The 23092-nt window shown below is 50.4% G+C and overlaps 1 protein-coding gene and 1 non-coding gene across 2 annotated transcripts in view; one reads left to right on the plus strand and one right to left on the minus strand.

Annotated features, from left to right (window-relative positions):
* The window catches only part of LOXL2 (lysyl oxidase like 2), a 100046-nt gene that overhangs the window by 45429 nt on the left and 31525 nt on the right, over positions 1–23092 (minus strand). Inside the window, exons 3-4 of the mRNA XM_024747779.1 lie at positions 17789–17964; positions 3108–3319 (exon numbers count right to left, since the gene is read on the minus strand). Of these exons, the coding sequence (XP_024603547.1) occupies positions 3108–3319; positions 17789–17964 (388 nt within the window). The remainder of the gene's footprint in view (positions 1–3107; positions 3320–17788; positions 17965–23092) is intronic.
* On the plus strand, positions 14526–14661 carry LOC112401483 (small nucleolar RNA SNORA2/SNORA34 family). Its single transcript, XR_003003583.1, has one exon. It is a non-coding gene; the product is annotated as a small nucleolar RNA SNORA2/SNORA34 family (small nucleolar RNA).

The raw sequence follows: 23092 nt of genomic DNA on the forward strand, positions 1-23092 counted from the left end.
TTTTTTTTTTTTTTTTTTGCGGTACGCAGGCCTCTCACTGTTGTGGTCTCTCCCATTGAGGAGCACAGGCTCCGGACGCGCAGGCTCAGCGGCCATGGCTCACGGGCCCAGCCGCTCCGCGGCATGTGGGGTCTTCCCAGACCGGGGCACGAACCCGCGTCCCCTGCATCGGCAGGCGGGCTCTCAACCACTGCGCCACCAGGGAAGCCCCCGGCATTTCGATAATTTGCTGTGGAAGGCCTCCATTTGGTCCCTGTTTCAGCCAACTCACCAAAGTCTTAGAGCTCTTCCTAACTCGCAAGATGCAACATTAGATGTAGAATCTCTGCTCAGTAAGCTCGTATCAATAAATCAATATCAATATTGCGATCCTGCTTTAAGAAAAAGAAAATGACTACAAAATGTTCCTGGCCCCGGGGATGGGGCCCTGAAGCTTCAGCTTTATCAATTTTGAGGTATACGCACAGCTTCCCAGTCCAGCATAGGAGTCAGCCCATGGCAAAGCAGCCCTTGGTGAGAGCCCCAGACTTCACTCTGGGGAGACCTGTGAGTGCAGAGGCCTCTGGGGGACCTGCAGGCAACCCCACTGGACTCTTCTGACTTGGCCGGGGGTGTTGAGGCTGGATGGCCAGCAGAGGTTCTGATGAAGAGCTGCAGTCCCGGCCTTGGGGATAATTCTAAGGCCACCAGACCTGCAGGTTAGCAGAGGAAGGCAGGGTGGAGAGGCCATAGATGCTGCCCAGGTGAATTTCCAAGGCTGCAAAGTCCCTTAGGGGCCTGGTGGATGCCTGGAGATTACTAACCCCACCCCAGATAGAATTACTTTGAAAACAATTTCCTTCCTGGGGTGAAGGGCCTCCCTGGGAGACCACATGACCTGCCTTGGGGGTGTGGTCAGCAACAGCAGCGACAGACAGGCTGCTGCAGGAAAGGTGAAAGGGAGGTGGGGAAAGATGCTACCAGAAGGCCCAGATGCAGGGACCATGCAGGGTGTGGCCCCTACTCTGGCTCCCAGGCCTCTGTTGTCCTCAGTCTCTGAGCAGGGCTCACAGATACCCCTGTCTCCAGGCCAGTGATGCCCCAGTTCTCAGACTTACCAGCCAGCCGGTGGTGGCGGCCTGTACAGTGTGGCCAGGCCCCGCCTCTAGGGTGGAGCAAAGCAGAAGCAGGTCTGAGGGTGGAGGCAGCAGTGTGGAGAGCTCTCCCTGGAGCAGACCTGCCCGGGTTGCCCTGCATCTCTGGCAGGAGTGGCTTTGCGACCCCCGACTCCACTGCCCTTCAGGCCTGGGTCTCCTCCCGTGCAGCCTGAGGGCTTGGGCCGGGTGACCTCTGAGGACCCCACATGCCCTGGGAGGCACCGCTTTTCGCTAACAGCTTCCTCCCACCAGCTACCGTCTCAATCCCTAACAGCACCACCGAAGCACGGAAACTCTCCCCAACACGCTTTTCTCTTTTGGGGCCCAAATGCCAGCTGCGTCCCAGGGACTAACATACCACGTAAGATATCTACAAGCTGAGACGGAGAACGTTTTAGCCTTGCCGCCCTCCCAGCCCCCAGCCCCGCCCCTCTATATGAGAGGGCTGGACCAGGAGCTAGTTTCCAGTGTCTGTGAATCATCTCCCATCTCGGCTGAGAGTACAGCTCACCTCCCACCACCTTGGATGCCTCCCAGACTTAGCAGCCTTTTTCCTGCCCGCATGTGAAAAAGCAAAGCCACAGACACACAGCAGGAGGAACAGGGAGGGGGTTTTCAAACCCAGCTCGTGAGAGGATCCTGTGAGGCCCAGCTGCCAAAACAGACCTGGGATCTGAGATCCTTCCTCAAAAGCCAGAAAAGGACTCCGGTCCATCCGCAGTTCAGGAGGTAGCTTTCAAATGCCCTCTGAACAAGCCACGTGCTGCCTGGCCTCAGGCACCCCATCCTGCTCCGGGCAGGGCTCATGGCAGCCTTCCGGCTCCCGGGACTGGACTCAGACCTATGACAGGCTGGGCGGTCTGATGGGTCCAGCAGGTAGGAGGCCTGTCAGGGGAGGGGATTTGCTTTTCTTGGCTCCAATGGGAAGGAAAAGCTGAGAAGGTGTCTCCAGGGAAGGAGCTGGCCAGCTGGAGGGACTTCTCCAAACTGTTTAGAAGATGGGGACCACCCTGCATGCCCCCATCCCACCCTGTGCAAACAGGAAGGTCTGGGCCATGTCTGAGGGCCGCCGGGCAGCTTGCCTCCAAGCACTCACTCTCCTGGTGGACCGGGGGCTCTGACCGGAGGCGGCCAGGACGAGCCCAGGGAGGGACGCAGCCTACACTGACTCTAGGGATCTGGAAGAAGAGCTGGGGCTGGGACCCCTGTCTCCTGGCTTGGAAGCCACCTCTCTCCTTGGCTTGAAAGGAAAAAGGTAGTGAGTCTACACTCGAGGAGTGTGGACCCTGTCGCTGGAGACCTGGGTTTGGATCCTGGATCTGCCACTTCCTAGGTTTTTTTTTTTTTTTTTTTTTTGGCCACGCCGCACAGCATGTGGGATCTTAGTCCCCGGACCAGGGATCGAATCCGTGCCCCCTGCAGTGGAAGCGCAGAGTCTTAACCATGGACCGCCAGGGAAGTTCCAGCCACTTACCAGATTTATCACCCCTCTCTGACTTCATTCCCTTGACTCTGAAATAGATCCCTGCCTCCTAGTGTTGTGAAGCTTAAGAGACTAAAAACAGAGCTGCCTGGCATGCAGTAAGCACTCAGTAAAGCCGATTATTATCCTTATTAGAGGAACTAGGAAGACCCCATGACCAGCCAATACACCAGCCTGTCCTGAGCTGAAAACCCCTCCCTGGACACCCCCTCGGGCAAATTACTCCAAGTCTCCTTATGAGCCACTCTTTTTCCTCCTGGGAGATATTAACTTTGGAAATCCTAACAGCATTGCAAGATTTACTGGGGATGGATAGAACCGAATCAAATCGATCGGTTTCTCAATGTCCTAACAGTTGCTGCAAGGCCCAGGTTGCTCAGAATAATCACCGGCTGGGGAGACAGCAGCGGCCCAGGCCACTGCAGAGCTAACTCTACAACAGGGCAGGGCCAGAGCCCAGCCGGCTGCACTCCCCACAGCCTCCTTACTTGTACACTTTGGCGTTGTAGCTCTTCTCCCCGGGGAAGCCAAACATGCCGCAGACCACGCGGGAGTTCTTGGCCGTCCAGTGCCTGTCGCAGATCTGCTTCCATGTCTTGCCCTCCTTCACCTCCACGTAGCCCTCCGTCACCGGGGTGCGCCTGCGGTAGGCGGAGAGGATGGCTCGGATCCGGATGTCCTCCACCTGGATGTTCATGTTCTGGGAGGGAGGAGGCGTGGAAGGAGAGGGGTTACTTTCCTGGTCTGGCTGTGGAGAGGTGACGGCAGACTGGGTGCTCTGCTGGCCCCCCTGCCTCTCCCCTCGGGCCCTCGGGGGTCCCTGGGCGCTCTCCGCGAGCACACAGCACGCGTGCGTGGGAGACAGTCTGGCCGAGGGGACTGGAGGAGGGGAGCAGGTGTGACCTGGGCAATCAGAGACTCAGAGGACCCCAACGCTCCTCCTCTGTCTTATCAAAAACAGCAGAGGGCAGCAGCCTCCTGCAGGGGTCTCAAAACGAGAGCAGAAGAAAGACCGTGTTCCTTGAATTTCATGCTCTATAGTAAAAATAACTTGGATACTTGTGTTATACTCCAAAACATATGTGTGCATGCGTGGGAGTGAGTGTGTGTGTCTCCCCGCTAATCCTTCAGTAAAACTGAAGTTTCAGGCAGATGAGACTCAGACACTCTGAGGCTGGTGGGGCCATCTTGCACACTACCTCATAGTCCCCAGGTTGGCAGTCTTTAGGGCAAAAGTCCCAGGAGAGAAGGGGAGGGCGGCTACGGGTCGAGGGTGGGCTCCCCTCCCCAACCCCTGACACTGAGCTGCAGTGTCCCTGCCCCAAGCCCACATCCGAGCCCCAGGGATTTGGTTGGATAGGGGGCCCCGAGAAGCCAGGGTGGGTGGAGGAACACGGGCCTACCTGGGATTTCCAGTGATACCTCTTTTATGTTTTTCCAAGGCTCACGCAATCTGCCCCCAAACACTATGGGATCTCCAGAATCTCTCACTTCCAGCCCCTCTTCTTTCTGCCCCAATAGAATGAGGTCATTACAGCTACTGTCATCCCCATTTTCCAGATAAGAAAACTGGCTGACTCCAGGGATCTCCCCAAGACCACGGAGAGGCAGGGAGCACCTGAGGTGCAGTGTGAGATGCTCTGTGAGCTGGGCCAGGTGCAGCTGGGCAGGGGTGCTGGCAGAGAGGAACCCGGCGACCCGAGTGCCCAAAGCCCCGCCCGTCCAGCCAGGATGCAAATGAACCACGAGTTTGAACAGGACCATTATTTGGGTGCCCAGGGATTCAGGTCTCCTTGCCACTGGCTTCAGGGTGCAAAGCCAGGCCCTGCTTCCCCAGTCCTGCGAGGCAGCTGAAAGTATGTGGGCCAGGAGTGGTGGCATTTGGCCCCGGTTCCTTTCCATGCAGAGCGGAAGGAAAGCCGCCAGTGGCAGGATTATGTTTGCCTGCCTGCATCCTGGATCCTTTACAGCCCCCATTCAGGCCACAGGACCCGTGCCACCAAGACACATGGATGGGGGTGAGCAAGAAAGGGCCTGAGGTCTACACTGGCCCGTGGGCCAGCTCCCTCCTCTGTCCTCCCACCTCGGGAGGCCAGGCTGGAATTCCAGCATGTAAGGAACACGTGACGCCCAGAAGGAAAGTTACCGCCGTGGCATCAGCCCTGCGGCTTCACGGGGCAAGCAGGATAGGCTGACTTTATTAAATTCACAGATCCTCCCCCGCGCCCCTGCCATCCTCCACTTCCCCCCACCCCTGGCCTCTCTCCCCGCCACGGCCCCACCCCCGTAGAGCATCAGCGCAGCCTCACTAAGGGGAGATATGGAGTGTGAACCCAGAGGGAGGAAGCCCTGGGGGCGGGTTGGGGGGGGACGGGTGGCGCTCAGCAGACCCTTGTCTTGATTCAGGTCAGCATCCCCTCAGCAGAAGTATGACTGGTGGGGAAGCCCGGTGGGCTCTCAGATGTGGGAAATGAGGCTCAAAGAAGAGAAAGCGCTAGAACTGATGTCACTGTCCTTGTTCTCCCACTGACTCACTACATGTGTGAGTGTGTGTGTCTGAGTGTCACGAGTATGTCTGTGTGTGTGTGTCTCTGCACGTGTCTGTGTGTCTATGTGTCTCTGTGGGAGTGCACTGCTCGTGTGTGTCCGTGTGCAGGATGATGTGCAAGTGACAGGGCTGTGTGTCTGTGCGTTGTGTATGTCTGTGCACCTATGTGGTGGAGGAGGATGCAGAGAGCTTTCCTCCAAAGCCCTGGGAGAGCGGTCAGGCAAGCGTCACATTTGCCATTCCTTCTCCTCTTCTCCCTCCACAGAACCAATTCCTTCCCATCCTCTTGGGCTCAAATCCACCTCATTCATTCGCTCATTCCAGAAAATACGGTCTCTCACCTCCACGGGCCCTGCCAGCCTCCTCCTTACACCCCGATCCTGGGGCCCTCTGCTCTGAATCGTAACGACTGTGAGGGCTCTCATTTATCAAATACGAGCCAATTACACGTCAGACCCCACACTCAGAACTTTACATTCATTCCCTTCCTCAATTCCCATGGCAACCGGTGAGAGGGCCAATGGTATGCCCGTGCTACAGGTGAAAAACAGGAAACTTGGTGAGGTTTTGCACCTTCTCCAAGTTCACAGAGCCAAGAAGTAGATAAACAAGGATGAAAACCAAATTCTGACTCCAAGCCCGTGCCCCAGGCTAATAACCCCGGGCCTCTGTACGGTCCTCACCCTCCCGCCCTCGCCCCATCCCTTGCCCGGTATTGAGTTGATCCACACGGGGCAGGGCCTGGGGCTCAGCCTTCTGGGGTGGTCCCTTTGGGCTCTGCCCATTCAAAGTCCATACGTGAAGTCCACCCTGCGACCTGCCCGGAGGAGCCGTGAGTCAGGCCAGAGTGTACGTGAGGGGAGAGAGCCACCTCCCAGCTGCCCTTGGACTCAGGCCAGGGGGTGGCAGGGAAACCCTCCATGGCACACATTCAGGGGCTGCTGCTGGCTAAGGAGCTCACTTGGACTGCTCAGAGACCTCTGTGTAGGAAAACACACACGTATACACAGAACGGCCCTCCTGACCTCACTGCTGTGGAATCCCTTCCATAACCGCAAGTCTTAGGACTTTTTTTTCCCCAGAAGTTCAACTTCAAAAGAGAAGTGAAGATTTGAAACACTAAAACATATACACATTTTTCTTTTCTAACAAAAGTCTCTCTACACTTGTGAGTTTTACATTAAGCCCAATAGCCCAGAAGCCAGGAATGCACCTGGCACTTTTTAAAATTCAGATGAAAGTCTGAATGCTGGTCCTCTTGCCTGAGGCAATAGTTCACTGGGCTCTCCAAAAGGCTTCCCTCCAAGGAATTCACAGAACCTTCTTGGCTCGTCCTACGCAAAACTCATCATATCCCCCGGGAGTGATTACCACCGCAAAACTCATCATATCCCCCGGGAGTGATTACCACCGGCTTCCAAAGGGGAAAATGAAGGTGCCTTGAGGCCATGCCCTGCCCTGCCTTAACTAGTGGGGTGGTGGAAAGAAGGGCTAGTGAAGAAGCACCAGGGCTGGTCTCCCAGTCTTGTGCTTGAATGGCATTTCACATTTGCCGCATCTGTGAATGAACTGCAAATTCCACAATGTGACAACCTGGGGCTGTCGCCAATGAGGAAAAATCACCAGTTTTGAAAGTCTAGTTGGAGATTGCATCAGAGAAAGATACAGGGGGAGGCGAGGCAAGCAACCCAGCCTCTAAGAACGCACTTCACAATTTCTCTGAAAGTCAGCACGAAGCTCGTGGCCTCCCGGGGAGGGCACATTTGCAAGGGCCAGACCTTAGCCCAACTCTCCCCCTTCCTTTCCTCTAGAAGTCATAATTTAATTACATAATTAATTACAGAATTTATCAGCTCAGGCCTTCCCACCTGAGAAGTCATCCTTGGAGTGGTGCCAGGTGGGAGCACCACGATGGAGATATACTAGTCCGCCGTCATCCCAACTAGAACACGTGACTGGCTAGCGTTGCACAATTGCTGCTCACTTAGCAAGCTCCTTCCCTCTACAGCTAACAGGTTCCTGCATCTTGCTCTCAAAGCCCTTAGCTCGCTTTATTTGGCTATTTTTAAAAACTGGCCTTCCAGATAGAGATCCGTTTTCCCAGGTGCCATCTTGGCACCTTCCCCAGCACCTCAAACCAAACGCACCCAGGATGCCCTCGGTCTTTCCTTCCTGCAGGCTGGAAGGTGACGCCCTTGCAGCCCTCAAGCCTCGCATGCCTTCTGCTCCCTCTCTCTTCCTCACTCTTATGGCCCATTCTGCCCCAGAAGTGCTTCTCCTACCCTTCAGTCACCTTCTCATTCCCACTTCTACTGTCCAGGCAGGTACGTAGTGGAAGTAAGAGAAGAGCGTCACAATTCTGTCATTTCACGGGACCCTGTATGTCTCCCCGGCGGTCCGGATGAATGGCTGACCCAGTCCATCTCACACGCGGCTGGCATATCCATCCAGCTGACCGCTGTGCGTTCGTGGGTTTGGCTCAAAACCTCCCCGTGGCTCTCTCCCAGGGCTTATGCTCCTAGTCAGGAGCCTTCCTGATGGGACCCACCTCATCCCCTCCGTGCCCTTTCTCCAGTCTCAAGGTGCCAGGCTGACATCACTTTTTTAACCCCAGCATCAAGCCGCTCCCCGCAATCCTTTTTTCCTTCCTCTCTACCGACCAGAATCCTGCTGACCTTCAGGAACAGTCTTGTTCATTCAGTCGTTTGAAAAATACCTGTCGAGGGCTGTGACGTCCCAGGACGTCCCTCCCCCAAATATCTCATCCACATAGACTCGACTCCTTTATTCCTCTAGCATCTGCTTTCTGGGTCCCTCAATTCATTCTTGGCCTATGCTGACTACCTTGTACTATCTATCTTTTCGTTTTGCCACCTCATCGGACTGTGAGTCTCTCAAGGACAGAACTGTGCTTTATCCATTCTCGTATTCCCCACGGCAACGAGTGCCAGACACGAGACATCGTGGGTCCTCACATATTCTTGGAACAAACTAATAATCATTTTAAAAAATCCAGTTACAGGAATTCAGCTTAACTAGAAACGTTGGGCTCTCCAGCCAAAAATGTAAGAAAGACTCCCTTTATTCTTGGTTTAGTGCAAAATAAACAGAGAGGCTTGCCTTTTTTCACAGCATAAGCTCTCCTCGTGTGATTTACCGATGGACAAGGAGATTGTCTGCGCTTTATCCATGCGACCTCCTGTCATCTGAGCTGTTTAGCACCCTCCCCTTTCCCCTTGAAATCTGAGGCTAATGAATAGTTATAAACTGAATTACAAGCTGATCTGACCCTCAGGACACATTTAGATGGTTTGGCTATGTGGGTATCACAGTACGAGACATGTTGTACTGGAAGAAGCTGGCTACATTGTAATTATCCCCTTTTGATGATCAAATCGGAAATTCACAGCCTAAGAAACCGCTAGCCAGTGATTCCTACCGGCTACAGAGATGAAAGGGAAGTGGGAAGGCAGTGCAGCGATCTCTGCTGCTCAGCTCTTTGTGATGGAGACCAGTCTGGGCGGAGGGGGTTGGGGTGGGAATGGCTTGAGAACTGAGGTCATGCTGAGGCACCAGAGGAAAAAGCCGGCAGTCAGTCTGGGCCCTCCTCCTACAAACCAAGAGCTTTGCAACGCTGCTGGAGAATCAAATGCTCTGTGTTTCATTTTCCAACCTGAAAGCAGTGGGGTGGGTAACAGAGGCTGCTTCTTTGGAGAACAGTCAAGACCTGCTGTCTGCAGGAAGCTGGAAGGACACCTGCGCCAGCAACCAGTCCCTCTGGCCCATCAGGGGTGATGAGGCCACAAAGCAGGCAATGTCCGTGGGCCTGGCCAAACGGTCCACCACGCTCCCAGGTAGGGGACCTGACCTGTTGCTTCTCCTCCCAGCCACCATCACCAGGGTGACAAAGTAATGACTTGGGAAATCGTCTTTCTCCACTATGGGACAGCAAATTTGGGGAGGGCAAGACTGTCCTTTCAGTTCATTGATCCCTTGATTCCCAGGGCCCAGCATAGAGTCTGGTGCCCGATGAAAATGAACGAACGAACAGACACGGCATCCAGCCGCCTTAGCAACAGCCTCACGGGGATGGGGCCGGGGGGAGTCGTTGTCGCTGACCCCTCCAGCATGGCTGAGGTGACTCGAATGAACCACCTGGGCCCTTTGCCACCACCCAGTCACATCAGGAGCCCCACCCTACAGAACAGATCTGCCCAACCAGGGCAGAGAGAGGCTTTCTCCAGCCCAGCTCAAGCCCCTACTTCTTCCATAGAGCCTCCCTCTCACTGATCTCAAGCCATTTATTTATTTCTTCTATAACCTCTCCCTTTCCAAACTGCCACAGAATTTGCCATCCAATCCACACTGCCATTTATTTATTTCTTCTATAACAAATTATAAGGCTACTTATTCGTTGATTTCACCTAATGAGTGAGTATAACATTACTTATTTCTTTCAACTCGCAAACAATTATAATATTTATAATTTTCAGAGGGTTGTGTGTACAGCACGCCGGCCAGGGACAGGGTTCCTAGATCTGCCAGGATATGCACAATTTCAAATAGCCTGTTCTGTTAGCTGCATAAATGCCCTTTTGCTTTTCAGATGCAGTGACCTATTTTTCGTTGGGAAAACAGGTCACCCTAGAACTACTTCTCTTGTTCCCCTTGTGGTTGGTGGCTGGTGAGCCCAGACCACATAGAGGCTCTCGATAAATAGAATCATGGAATGTTAGCACCGGACAGGATCTAATACCTCTTCTTGCCCAAGCTCTCTGTAGGCTGGGAGAGAAAACCCAGGAGAGCTACATGTGATGGCCCAGCTTGACAGTTCGGCAAGTCGGGGGATTGAGACGCTGTGGGCTCCCATCGTGGCCCTTTACTCCCTTGCTGAAGGGTCCGACACAAACTGCCCACTTGCTACCATCTCTCCTCCTGCCACAGAGGGAAGCCGGCCAGCTACCCTCTGGCCTTCGGGGGAAGCAGGGCTATATTTAGCTTGGAGGGACCGCTGCCTTCTGAACACAGAGATGAAAACAGACCCCCTTTCTTTAAACCACCCAGTGTAACCTGCTGCACGTACTCTTGGGGGGGTGTGTGTGTGGAGAAACTCCTGGCTGGGAAGTGTTTGGACCTTTCTAGAGTTAATTACTCCCTTTCAGGCTCCACGCCTCCACCCCTAAGAGCCCCCCCTAAGGCTGCTGCTGAGGGGGAAACCTTGAAGCATTTGGCAGCTAACTGTGACTAATAAAAACCTGCACTTCTGGAATTTAAAAAATTCACAACAGCCTCCATCCCTGTGGTTAAGAGAAGAAAGAGCCTTTTCAGGTCTCAGCGTCCCTCCAGAAGGAGGTGAGAGAGCAGAGGGGAGCGGTACCGGATTCTCCCCACCGTTGGAAGTGAATACCCTTCTCCTGGCTCCATCCTCATCCTCTCACTCCTGGCCCCTCCAGACTGCCTGGGCTGCTGGCTGTCACAAAGGAGAAATTGGGGCTCCGGGGCCACTCAGGGGATAGGCCACCCCTAAATCTCACAGCCGGGGCATTTCCAATCAATTCTGGGAACGTTAACTGCTTTTGCAAAAGAGCCTTTAAAATAATGGGCAGAGAAGAAGGTGGGGTGAGAAGGTGAGGAAAGGAAAAACCCGTTATGTTCCCTGACCTAACAGTCCACGGGCCTCAGCCACGAGCCTTTCTGTGAGCACATGACTTAGCAATGTGCAAAGGAGCCAGTGCAGAGAGGGCTGTTCACAAGGGCATCTGGATTTGTAATCTCTCCTTATCTAATGCTTTTTCCAACTTGTCCACCGCCGCAGACAGGAAACAAAGCCTCTTGATTTAAGAGCCTCTGAACTCTAGGGAGTTTCGGTTGGAGCTCTGTTTTCCAGGTTTAAAAAAGATATATTCACTTGAAACTAACAGTATTTTACATTTTATTATTTGCTCCTGTTTCCCTCTTTTGAAGAAGGTTTTGAGAATTGGCCCAAGACTCATTTTCCTGCGGAAAATGCTGTTTTACAGTGAGGTGCCCAGAGACCCAAGAAGGGTCAGTCCCTCTGGACATACAGCTACAAGTCTCAGGCTCCAAGGGGACCCGAACTCAGGGATCCTGCCTTCCACTCTGGGGTCTAAAACTTAGACCACAGAAAAGGGGAGAAAGGAGACCCTGCTCGGTTAATTTTCTGGATGAAATGAACCCAGGTTGGTGAATCAGTGGTAAGGAGAATCTCTTGTAACACTTTATAGTCTGCAAAGCACTTTTCCAGAAATCATCTGATTTCCCCCCTTACAGAATGAGTGTGTGCCGTGCCATTCTGATGGAGAAACCACTGCCACTCTGGATTACAGACTATCATAGCTGGAAGGGATTGAATTCAACCCACTCATCCGAAAGAAAAGAGTGGACTCGCTCTGTGCTCTGGCCAACAGGGAGCTCAGGGGCCAAATCTGTGAACTCTCCTTGGGTGGGGTCATTCATCTGAAGAAAAGGCACTTTTTCCCTCCTCTAGAAGGGAATTTATGAAGTGTCAAGGGGCCCCTGAGGATGCCCCAAGCAGATGTAGGAATCCACGGAAGCAGAGTTAGCTCATGGAGTGAAATTCCATCATTCAGGCCCCAGGGTTTAGTGACTCATGCCTCTGGCAGCCCGGAGTGGGATGAACTTGGTCTAGACGGATACAGTTTTCTTCCACTCTCTGCTTGGGGAATTCCAGTGTGCTCCGGAGAAGGAACAAGCCTGTGAGGGTCATCTATAATGGTCTGTGATCTGTTCCCAGTCTCCAGGCGTCAACGAGGGTGCATAGTATAGAACCCGGCTTCACCCTTTCAAAATAAGGGTGAGAAGAGATGGGGTGTCTTCGTGACCTTCACTAGCCTAATTGTTTATATCTGGGGTCACAAGACACAGAGAAGGTATTACCTGACACTTCACTCTTGGCTGCTTTTAAATGTATGGGCCCCCAACCAGGGGAAGTTGAGAGGAGTGGGGCTTTAATTTTCACTTTGATGTGGAAGAGTGCAGGTGAGAAGTGTCTGCTTTCAAGGCCAAAGTCATGACCGGCCAGAGAAGCGGTAGAGAGAGATCCAGAGCACACACACTAGCTGGCATCCCTTCTCTCTGTGTGTGTGTGTTTGTGTGTGTGTAAGATGCATGACCCCAATTCACACAATGGTGGGCACTGCCAATAGCCAGCTAGTGTGCACCCCCTGTGGGGGCTGGGTGCGTTTTCATAGATGCAGAGAAACGAGGGATCTTAGAACTCGGTAAACACCTCGTCCTGTGTCCTTCCCATGTAGGGATCTGGCTGTGATATTCCTGGCAGGAGGCCATCCAGTTCCTGCTTGAGCTACTCCAGTGACAAGGAGCTCACCTCTAACAGGTAAGCCCCATGCCCTGTGTTGTGGAGTCTTCAGACTGTGTTGAAATGTGCAGCCCCATCACTCAGCCTTAAAGAGTTTTCACACGGAGCTGAAATCTACATCCCAATCCCTCCCCATCCATCTTAGTTCTGGAAGTTAGCATTAATCACACTCTTCTCCATGGTGGCACTTCAACAGTTGAAGAGGACGGACATGTCTCCCCCCACCCCCATATCTCTTTTTCTTCCTTATTTCTTCATATGATGTAGTTTCCAGACCTGTCTCCACTCGGCTTGTCCCTCCTCCGGGAGACACAGTTAAGAGGTGACCCCAGAACTGCACTTAGTTCTTGGTCCAAAAAGCAAGGAGTTTAGGGAAATAAGTCTTCCCCCAGTGTATCAGTTTACATTCACTTTTCTAGCAGCCATACCATACCTTTGGCTTGTACTGAGCTTTTAGGCAACCAGTTCCCTGCAGGGATCTTTTAAATATAATCGGTGCTTTCAGTCACTTTCCCTGGCTTTTACTCTTTAGCTATTCCCTGCTCCCACCCCCCGCCCCCCATGAACCTTGATATAGGACCTTATATTCATCCCTAACATGTTCCAGTTTGGGTCTATTATTTCAACCTCCTGAGGTTTTTCTGAATCTCACTCCATGATGTTTTATCCCAGCAATCCCTCCTAGTTTTTGTGTCTCCTATAACTATTATCAGTATACATTTTAATCTCCACGCAAATTTCTGATACATGGTGGAAAGGCAGAGAGGAGCCCTGGGCTACACCAGTAGAGACCATCCACTGTGTTCACGCTAATTAATCAGCAGTTCTGGGTAACATGAGTCACGACTCCCCCCCTAGCTGCATGTCCACCAAACCTACATGTCTTCCTCTGGTCCACGCACATCTAACAGGGGACATTTCTCTAGCCAAGACGAGTGATTGCATGACTTAAGCTACTGACACAGCTATTACACGAGGTATTTCGGAGAAGCTTCTCACATCCCACAAATATTCCTGGTAGGTGGTCTGGGTGGCTCCCTACCCATCGGGCCAACCCTGCCCGTACGCATGAGCTTGAGCCACAAAGTCCTGGATGGAAGAATCTTCTGGTAACTCTTCAAGGTTCTCATCATACACCCTGAGATCTAGGCCTGTTGATGACCTGCTTTTAGCAGGTACCAAAGGGCAGAGATTACAGGGAACTACTCATCAACTGAAAATTTCCACAGCATCCCTGGCTAGACAGGAACGCTTCTAGTCTGGTCCATGGTAACCAGTCTGATTCGTATGACAGCAAGAGGGAGGCCTTCTAGGAAAATACAAAGCTTAGAGGCTGCAGAAGTTATCCAGCCCTTTAAACCAGACTCCCCTCAGCTAGCCCTCTCTGGGCTACTGTAAACTCATTTAGGACCTAGGCTCCTTGCCTTGGAATGATTTTCCAACTTTCCCCAAGACATGCATCTTGTCTTCTTGTGTTATAAGGGCTAGAGGACAAGGGTCATGTTTACTTTCCCTGGTGGTGTCCTAGACCATGATGTGTGTACAGCAGGCCTCCAACAAATGTAGGTAGATACTAAGCTTTCCTATCACAGAATCTCAGCCCTTCCAGAATAAGAAAGTTCTCACCAACATATATTTTCCCGGTCATTTCTCAGCCTATTCCACCCAATTAAGGTTCTGCTTTCTCTATGACCCATCTTATTTCCCCTTTAAATGCTAAGCAGTAGAACTGGCCCATAGCGCTATTCCATAAACATTTCTCTGTTGAAGTGCCCTTCACAGAGTCCTTTGCCAGAACCATTATTATTTTTTTTCTAGTGACAGATGAGCCTTCTCATTTTCCCAATCCAAAACCCACAAACATTTTGGCCCACTCTCCTTTGATTCAAGCTATCAGTGGCTTTCTTATGCCCAGAAGCCTGGATCTTTGCTTGACAATCCATGTGGATTATCCTGAGGTTGTAGGATGAGCAAAAGCTCATTAACAATGTCACACATTTGGCCTTGAATCAAGGCCAGCAGTTTGCTGAAGCTGTTGGTTTCAGGCAGGAGCCTAAAGAAGTCTCTTTCTATGGTCTGCTGGCCGTTCAGAACTTCGGAAATGTAATGGTCAATTCATTAGAAAGAAACATCTCAGTCATTGGTGACAGATACGGGCTAATATTTATTTGTAGTTGATTAACACTGGGATACCAAAATTTAGAGATCCCTGATTAAACTTGTTCAGTAGAATTATAATACTGTTAGATCCAATTACTACTAAAAAATTTCTATGGACCACCCCCGCCCACCGCCAAAAAAACCCCTCAAAGATGTCACACGTAAGTTCACTGTCCTATTAGGCAAGGCAATACTATGAAGGAATGATTTGCTTCTACGCATTTCTCATCACTGTTTAATTTGATATTTTATCCTAGGATATTCTTTTTTTTTTTGCGGTACGCGGGCCTCTCACTGCTGTGGCCTCTCCCATTGCGGAGCACAGGCTCCGGACGCGCAGGCTCAGCGGCCATGGCTCACGGGCCCAGCCGCTCCGCGGCATGTGGGATCTTCCCGGACCGGGGCACGAACCCGTGTCCCCTGCATCGGCAGGCGGACTCCCAACCACTGCGCCACCAGGGAAGCCCTATCCTAGGATATTCTTCACCCAAGTGGATAATGATCTTTGGTTTTCATTTCTGGGAAGAAGAAAATTTGGGAATTGGAGATATTGCTCCCGTTAGGTACCCAGCATTATTTTTATTGGATATGATGGTGAATTAGATGTTAAGCCCTGCCCTTTGGAGCTTCCAACATTGGAAAGATGAGATACATATGAGTGGCTGCTAATTATTTCATATGAGGTTATAAAGAGTGGCGACGGAAAATGTGAAACTGGACTGGATAAGTCCACCCTCCAAATTATAAACTTCATGGTAAAGCAAAGCTGTCATCAGGAACTGGAAGACTAAATAAAGTACATCAACTCTGCAACCATCTCTTCTAGTTATCCCAAATAAAACAGCAGCATTTGAAGAGTGTCAACTAGAGGTGGTCTCATGCTGCCAGCGGAGAGAAGGCTGGGAATCCTTTTCTGCACTATTATGCAGGCTTGGACCAGCTCCCAGCATACTCAGTGTGCTCCTGGAGCATATGAGAAAGACTGGGACAGACTGAGTCATGGGAGGAAAATGTAAAGACCACAGTCTGGGGAGAACTTCCTCTGGAGACCAAATAGGGCAATTTCAAGAGTCACCTCTTCTCAGCCTTTGTCCTGAGGTCAGCTGGAGGCTAAAGCACAGTGAAGGCTCCTTGGCCTGGATTCATGGCAGATCCAACATTCCCTTGGGGGTTGGAGTCCCCCTGAGGAGGGAGTCTTGGCTGCCTCATCTTCCTGTCCTAAGCCCCACATATGTTGCACACAAGAGGACTGCATTATATGTTTGTTCATTTTGTTCTCTGGCTGGAGAACTTGTTGAAAAGATCAATCTGAAATTTAGCCATAAATGTAGAAGGGTCACGAGCCCTTTTGCCATTCCCAAATGCTGACTTGGGTCAGGCTGGCAACATCAGAATCATCTGAGAGAGCTTAAAAATAATAACCTGGTCCCATAGTGGGAGACTCTCATTTAGGAGGTCTGGGATGAGGTGCCAGTGCATTTTAAAAGTGATTCTGGAGACTTCCATGGTGGCGTAGTGGTTAAGAATCCGCCTGCAAATGCAGGGGACACAGGTTCGTTCCCTGGTCCAGGAAGATCCCACATGCAACTAAGCCCGTGTGCCACAAGTACTGAAGCCTGCGCGCTTAGAGCCCATGCTCCACAACAAGCGAAGCCACTGCGACGAGAAGTCTGTGCACCGCAACAAAGAGTAGCCCCTACTCACTGCAACTAGAGAAAAGCCCGCGCACGGCAACGAAGACCCAACGCAGCCATAAATAAATAAATAAATTTAAAATAAAATAAAATAAAAGTGATTCTCATCCCCAGCTAGATCTGGGACAACTGTCTTATGGCAACCAGTCCCCAGGATGACCCCAAATGACCACTACCTTCTGTAGTCACACCCTTGGGTAATCTCCTCCCACACTGTATACTGTTTTTCTGAGTGACCAATAGAATACAGCAGAAATGATGGCCCATCACTTCCGAGATGAGGTTATGAAAGATGCAGCTTCCATGTTTTGCTCCCTCTCTCTTTCTCTTTTGAGTCACTCACTCTAGAGAAAGACAACTGCCATGTCTTAAGGACACTCAAGCAGCCTATTGGGAGGTTGTGTGGAGAGGACCAGAAGCCTCCAGCTGACAGCCAGAAGGAAGCAAAAACCTGCCGACAACCACAGGAGTCAACTTGGGAGAGGAGTCCCCAGCTCCAGTTGACAACATGACCGCAACCTCATAAAATGTTCTGAGCAGAGTGAACTGGCTGACCACTCCTGGATTCCTGACCCTCAGAAGCTATTCAAGACAATCCATGTTTGCTGCAAAATATGAGCGGGGGTGGGATAATTTGTTACACTGCTGTTGCTAGCTGATACACCTTCCTATTCCAAAGGGCAAGCTCCTGTACATAGCACGGGCCTTTCTAGCTTCATTTCACACTATTTCCACATTCATAATTACAGTCTTGAGTGGTACCGACCTGCTCATCCCCAGTTCACACCTCCGTGCCTTTGTGTCTTTGTCCAAGTCGTTCTCTGTGTCTGGAATGCCCTTTCCCCACTGATAGCAGCCTCTTCTCCAGAAATCCTTCCTCAACTGCCCTGGCACCAAATGAAATTGGTTTAGGTCCCCCCACCTGCCACAAAAGTGATCACACACACTTCTCAGAATCATAGGTGAGAAGTGAGATACATGGAAGAAGGAAAACATTCACATGAAGGAGTCATCAAGAGCACATGAACTTGTCAGACAGAGAAAGACAAATACCGTATGATATCACTTATATGTGGAATCTAAAATATGACACAAATGAACCTACCTACGAAACAGAAACAGACTCACAGACTTGTGGTTGTCAAGGGAGAGGGAGGGTGAGGGAGGGATGGAGTGGGAGTTTGGGATTAGCAGATGCAAACTGTTACATATGGGATGGATAAGCGACAAGGTCCTACTGTAGAGCACAGGGAACTATATTCAATATCCTGTGATAAACCATATGGAAAAGAATATACAGAAGAATGTATATATGTATAACTGAATCACTTGCTGTACAGCAGGAATTAACACAACACTGTAAATCAACTACACTTCAATTTAAAAAAAAAAGAGCACATGACTTGCCTCTATGTTGTTGATCAGCGAATTGTCAAACTTGAACCCAGGAATTCTTTTGTCACTGCACACCACACCCACATCTTCCGTGTGCTTGCAGTCAGTGACACCCCAGCCGTTGGAGGAGCAGGCTGCAAGGGTCCCCTCATTGCCGGTGCAGTAGACGTTGTCCAACCAGATGGGCCCTAAGGAAGCAGAGAAGAGAGAAGCCAAGCTCCACGTCAGAGTAGGTTTGAGTCTCTGGGGGCACCAAGGGCGTACACAGAAGGAGAGTTTTTCCCTAAGTTTGGCAGCTGTGCGTGGTCAGCAGTTGGTCAGTGTGTTGAGATATTACATACACTTCTAGACCATCTGGATTCCCTTGCCAGAGGGATGTGATTTAGGGGTGTGGCAGATTGAACATGATTAGAGTAGAAATCAGATTTAAGCTCAGAAGGCACGTGGTATAATGGGAAGAACAGGGACTTTGGATACTAAGCCGTTTGATAGGAATTCTGGCTCAGCCACTTAGCTGTACGATCCCGATCAAAGCTCCCTTTTCTCATCGGTAAAGTGGGGATAATAATGACACTCGAATGACAGGGGCGTGTTCAGATTAAATACATGACACGTGCCTAATTTATCATTGGCCCATAGTTACTAAAAAAATGGTAACGATGGGACTTCCCTGGTGGCGCAGTGGTTGAGAGTCCGCCTGCCGATGCAGGGGACACGGGTTCGTGCCCCGGTCCGGGAGGATCCCACATGCCGCAGAGCGGCTGGGCCCGTGAGCCATGGCCGCTGAGCCTGCGCGTCCGGAGCCTGTGCTCCGCAACGGGAGAGGCCACAACAGTGAGAGGCCCGCGTACCGCAAAAAGAAAAAAAAAATGGTAACGATGATGACGATGGTGACACAAGCTCAGAGAAGGCAACTCATCGTGCAAGGCCACCTTCCTGAACCCAGAACCCTGGTCCTTTCGGTGCTCTTTCCACTTCCTGATGTTTCCCATCCACAGATGGCCCAGCTAGGCTAACCCACAGAGCCTCCTCCTCATGTTTCTAGAAGTCAGGTGAAGGCAGGGCTGGTTTCTAGCTGGGCAATCTGCCTGGGAGGCCGTGGTACTCTGCTCACCTCCTGTGCATTTACCTGATTTGCAGTAAGTGGGGAATTCTGAGTGCAAAGTGCTAGAGGGTTAACCACGATGAGACACAATCTCACACCCATTAGGACGGCTACTATCAAAACAAAAACAACAACAGGAAATAACAAGTGTTGACAAGGATGTGGAGAAATTGGAAGGCTTGTGCACTGTTGGCAGGATGGTAACCCCGAAACCACAGAACACGTCTCAGGGCTCGGTGGAGCTCAGGTTCTTTATGTCTTGGCACAGAAGGAATTCAGCAAGAGGCAAAGTGATAGGTAAGAGGTGGATTTAATAATATAGGACTCTTGTGAGACATACAAGCAGGTAGGCAAGGGAGTGCTGCCCCAAGAGCTGGGTGAACTACATTTTTATAATCAGAGGAAAAGTGGGGAGGGGTAGAAGACCACCTTCTTCCTCATTCTCGAGTAGACATCAGACTTCCATCATCATTCCCTCCTCCACATTGGGCGGGGGAGAGTTTTTTGTCCCTCTGTGGCCCAACCAGGACTGTCATGGCGCTATGGCAATTAGCAAAAAAGGTGGCAATCCATGCTCAAATAAGGTAAATCATCTCAGGTTTCAGTATAACGAGGGTCTTCTACTTTGGAATGTCATCTTTCTCCTGTATTTTTGTTTTTAGTGCATGCAGAGGAACAAGTCCTAGGAATCGTTAACTTACTGACCTCAGTGGCAGGATATAGGTGTCATTTTCCTACCATTGTTTCATTGTCTTGAGGCCTGTCTCGCGCTTCTATTGCATGGTTTTATTGCTAAGCAAGCCTGCTTTCTTGAGTGATCATTAACTTACAGGGGTCTCCCAAAGTTCCCTCTCTGTCCATGATCTCTCCGTGGGATTTTTAAACTATTGGATTATCCTACCCTATCCCTATCAAAATGGTGTAGCCCCTGTAGAACACAGTACGGTGGTTCCTCAAAAAAATTAAAAATAGAATTACCATATGACCCAGCAATTCCCACTTCTGGGTATATATCCAAAAGAATTGAAAGCAGGGTCTCAAAGAGATATCAGTACCCCCACATGCATTACAGTATCATTCACAGTAGCCAAAATGTAGAAGCAACCTAGGTGTCCACTGACTAACTGTGGTCTATACATACGCTGGAATATTATTCAGCCCGAAAAAGGAACGGCATTCTGACACATGCTACAACATGGATGAACCCTGAGTTCATTACGCTAAGTGAAATAGTCCCGAAAAGGCAAATACTGTACGAATCCACATATATAAAGTACTGAGAGTAGTCAAAATCATAGGGACGGAGAGTAGGATGGTGTTTACCAGGGGCTGGGGGAGGGGGAGTTGGGGAGCGGTTATTTAATGGGTATAGAGTTTTAGATCTGCAAGGTGAAACGTGTTCTGGAGAGGGGCTGCCCAGCAGTGCGAATGTACTTAACATTACTGAACCGTACACTGAAAAATGGTTAAGATGGCACGTTTGATGTTACGCGCATTTTACCGCAATTAAAATTTTTTTTAAATGTTAAGTGCTAGAGGGTTTTCAAGTAGTGAGTTTTATTAGTATTACTACGCAGTGAAAGGAAACAAAGTCAAAGCTCCCCTTTTTCTCAGGACTCCAGGAGGACTCTAGTACTGTGGTGCCCGACCTTTTTGGCACCAGGGGCTGGTTTCGTGGAAGACAAGTTTTCTGAGGGGGCGGGGGGGGATGGTTCAGGCGGTAATGCAAGCGCTGGGGAGCGGCAAATGAAGCTTTCACTCGCTCACCTGCCGCTCACCTCCTGCTGTGCGCCCCAGTTCCTAAGAGGCCACGGACCAGTACCAGTGCATGGCCTGGGGGTTGGGGACCCCTGCTCTATAGTATAATGGAGTCAGAAAACCTGGGTTCAAATTCTCTCTGACTCAGGCTTGGGCACCACGTGACTGGGTCAACTACTTCACCAAGCCCATTCTCAAGGAAAAATAACGATACCAACAAATAGGTCGCCATGGAGATTCAGTGAGATAACATATGTGCCTAGTATGTGTTCACCCTCCCTTTCTCCTTCCTCCTTCCAGTAAGTCAGAAAAACAATGAATTCTGTTGTTTCCATGATGCAAGGAAAAAGCAGATAAAAAACACTCCCATTGTAAAGATGAGAAAACCAAGGAGAATCTGAGGTTCTTCACGGTCAGAGGGGACCCGGGGCCAGTCTCCTGACTTCGAGGCCCCGCTGAGACCTGTCTGCTGCGACAGATGGCTGGCTGCTCAGGCCTCAAAGGAGAGCACCTCAGACATACTGAGGGGAACAAAGGGCTTATTGAAAACATCTGGGCTGAGGTTTTCCAACTGGTTTCTCAGTTTGGCCTCGTTTCCAAGCCATCAAGCTCCACTGAAACATATGCTCCCTAATCGATTGCTGTTTCAACAACAAACCTATGTTTGTCTTGCTAAGTACTAGCAACGGAAAAGACCCTCCACGTTCGAAGCGGGGCCTCTTCTTTGGAACATTCTGTAGCAAAGCTGCTGAATGGACAGAGACGGTGAAAAGAAACAGAGCCCTCATTCCATCTGCAGTGAGAGAAACCACCCTGGCTAAGGAGATGGGAAACAGGACAGCACACAGCTAAAAGCAGCAGGAAGAGCTGCAAAACAGATGTCCCAAGGCCTGCTTTACTTTTTGATAAGGAAGATTTGAAATTAGCACCCTGGAGCGCTAATGGGAACTATTATCCCAAAGAGTTGCCTTCTTAAGAAGCTTCAATTCACCCCCAATAATTCTACCCTCTAGGCATTCCCACCAGTTACTTTCTTAGATAGTGGAAATGTAAATTTCTACTTAGCCCCAGATGCAGGCATGATAAACTAATTTGGCCTGATTTCATGCTATTTTTTTTTCCTGTATGCTTAATGCCTAACAACTAGACGGTTCTGATTCCAAAGCAACCAGCTCTTGTTCTGCTGTTGGAATGCGGGGTGCTTCCGGGCACAGTTCAGTACGTGCCATCTCAGAGCTGCTAGGAAAGTGGCACTAGGGACGCAGATGGGGCTCAAACTTTGGATGCAAAATGCCAATCCGAAGCAACACTCCATTTTACTCTTTCCATTCATTTCGTCTAAGAAATCCTTCTCCCGATGAAAGGAGAAGAGGCGTACAAACAAGTTAACAGATCATCTGGAGGATAAACATCATAAATAAAATTCTATTTTAATGCCAGTACTCCCCAGGGCTGTTGGGGCAATGGAAATCATTCAACTTAAGAGCTTCAGGACCCCACTGTGATCACCTGCTGGCTTTGTCACTCTGATCTGAAGAACGAGGGAGTGAGGGGGAATCACATCTAACCTCAGATCTGAGGACAGGCAAAGGAGAGCAACCATCTGAGGTTCGGGTGCCTGTGAGGCCATCCAGGAGGTAAGAAATGGGGCAGCTGTCCCCTCTAGAACGTTCTAAAAGGGCCCATGATTTCTCTGAGCTCAGAGATGTTTTGGGAGAAAAAAATCTATTGAAAGGCTAGGCTGCAGAACCTAGAAGGTCCATGGATGTTCTCCCCAGCTTCATTACTACAGCCTGAACTTCAGAGGAGTTGATGACGGCGGCACTCCTGGGCGAGTGGCCTCTCACAGGTTCACCTACAGCGTTTCCGGTTCATCCACAGAGCCGACTAAACCCCATCGGAGCACACCCCAGGGCACTGGTCACTATGCCAACTGTTTTTAATATTCTTCAAAGTCAATCTGAATCAGCGTTGGTGGTGAGCATAGCTGCCTTCCAAATCAAACTGAATCAGTTGATTAATATTTACTGAGTGACCCCCTTGTACCCAGTGTTAAAAATCCTAAACTGACGCTGATGAGATTCAAATACATTTTACATGATCTCTCATGATAAACCGAGTACCGCTTTACATAGACAGCATAATCCTTAAAGTCCTAGAGACATGACAGTGAAAATTTTTAGCATCAGTTTCTCCCTTCCTCTCTTTGGTACTTTTTCTTTCCTAAGTCTCGATGGTCTCAATAGCCCCAGAGAGGACCCTTCCAATACTCTAAGTTACTATACCTCCTTCCCTCCAATGACTCTCCTCCACCCTGCATCAGCTAGCATCCCATGGTCATAGCTTAGACCTTGACATTACAGACTTTTGCACTCCCTCCCCAATCTCCATTTCAACACTTCTGCTATACATCTGCACCTACAACTCCATCTTTCTAGCACACTCATTCTAGC

The sequence above is a fragment of the Neophocaena asiaeorientalis genome, unplaced genomic scaffold, assembly GCF_003031525.2.
Source record: "Neophocaena asiaeorientalis asiaeorientalis breed wild unplaced genomic scaffold, Neophocaena_asiaeorientalis_V1.1 scaffold429, whole genome shotgun sequence".
Lineage (NCBI taxonomy): Eukaryota > Metazoa > Chordata > Mammalia > Artiodactyla > Phocoenidae > Neophocaena > Neophocaena asiaeorientalis.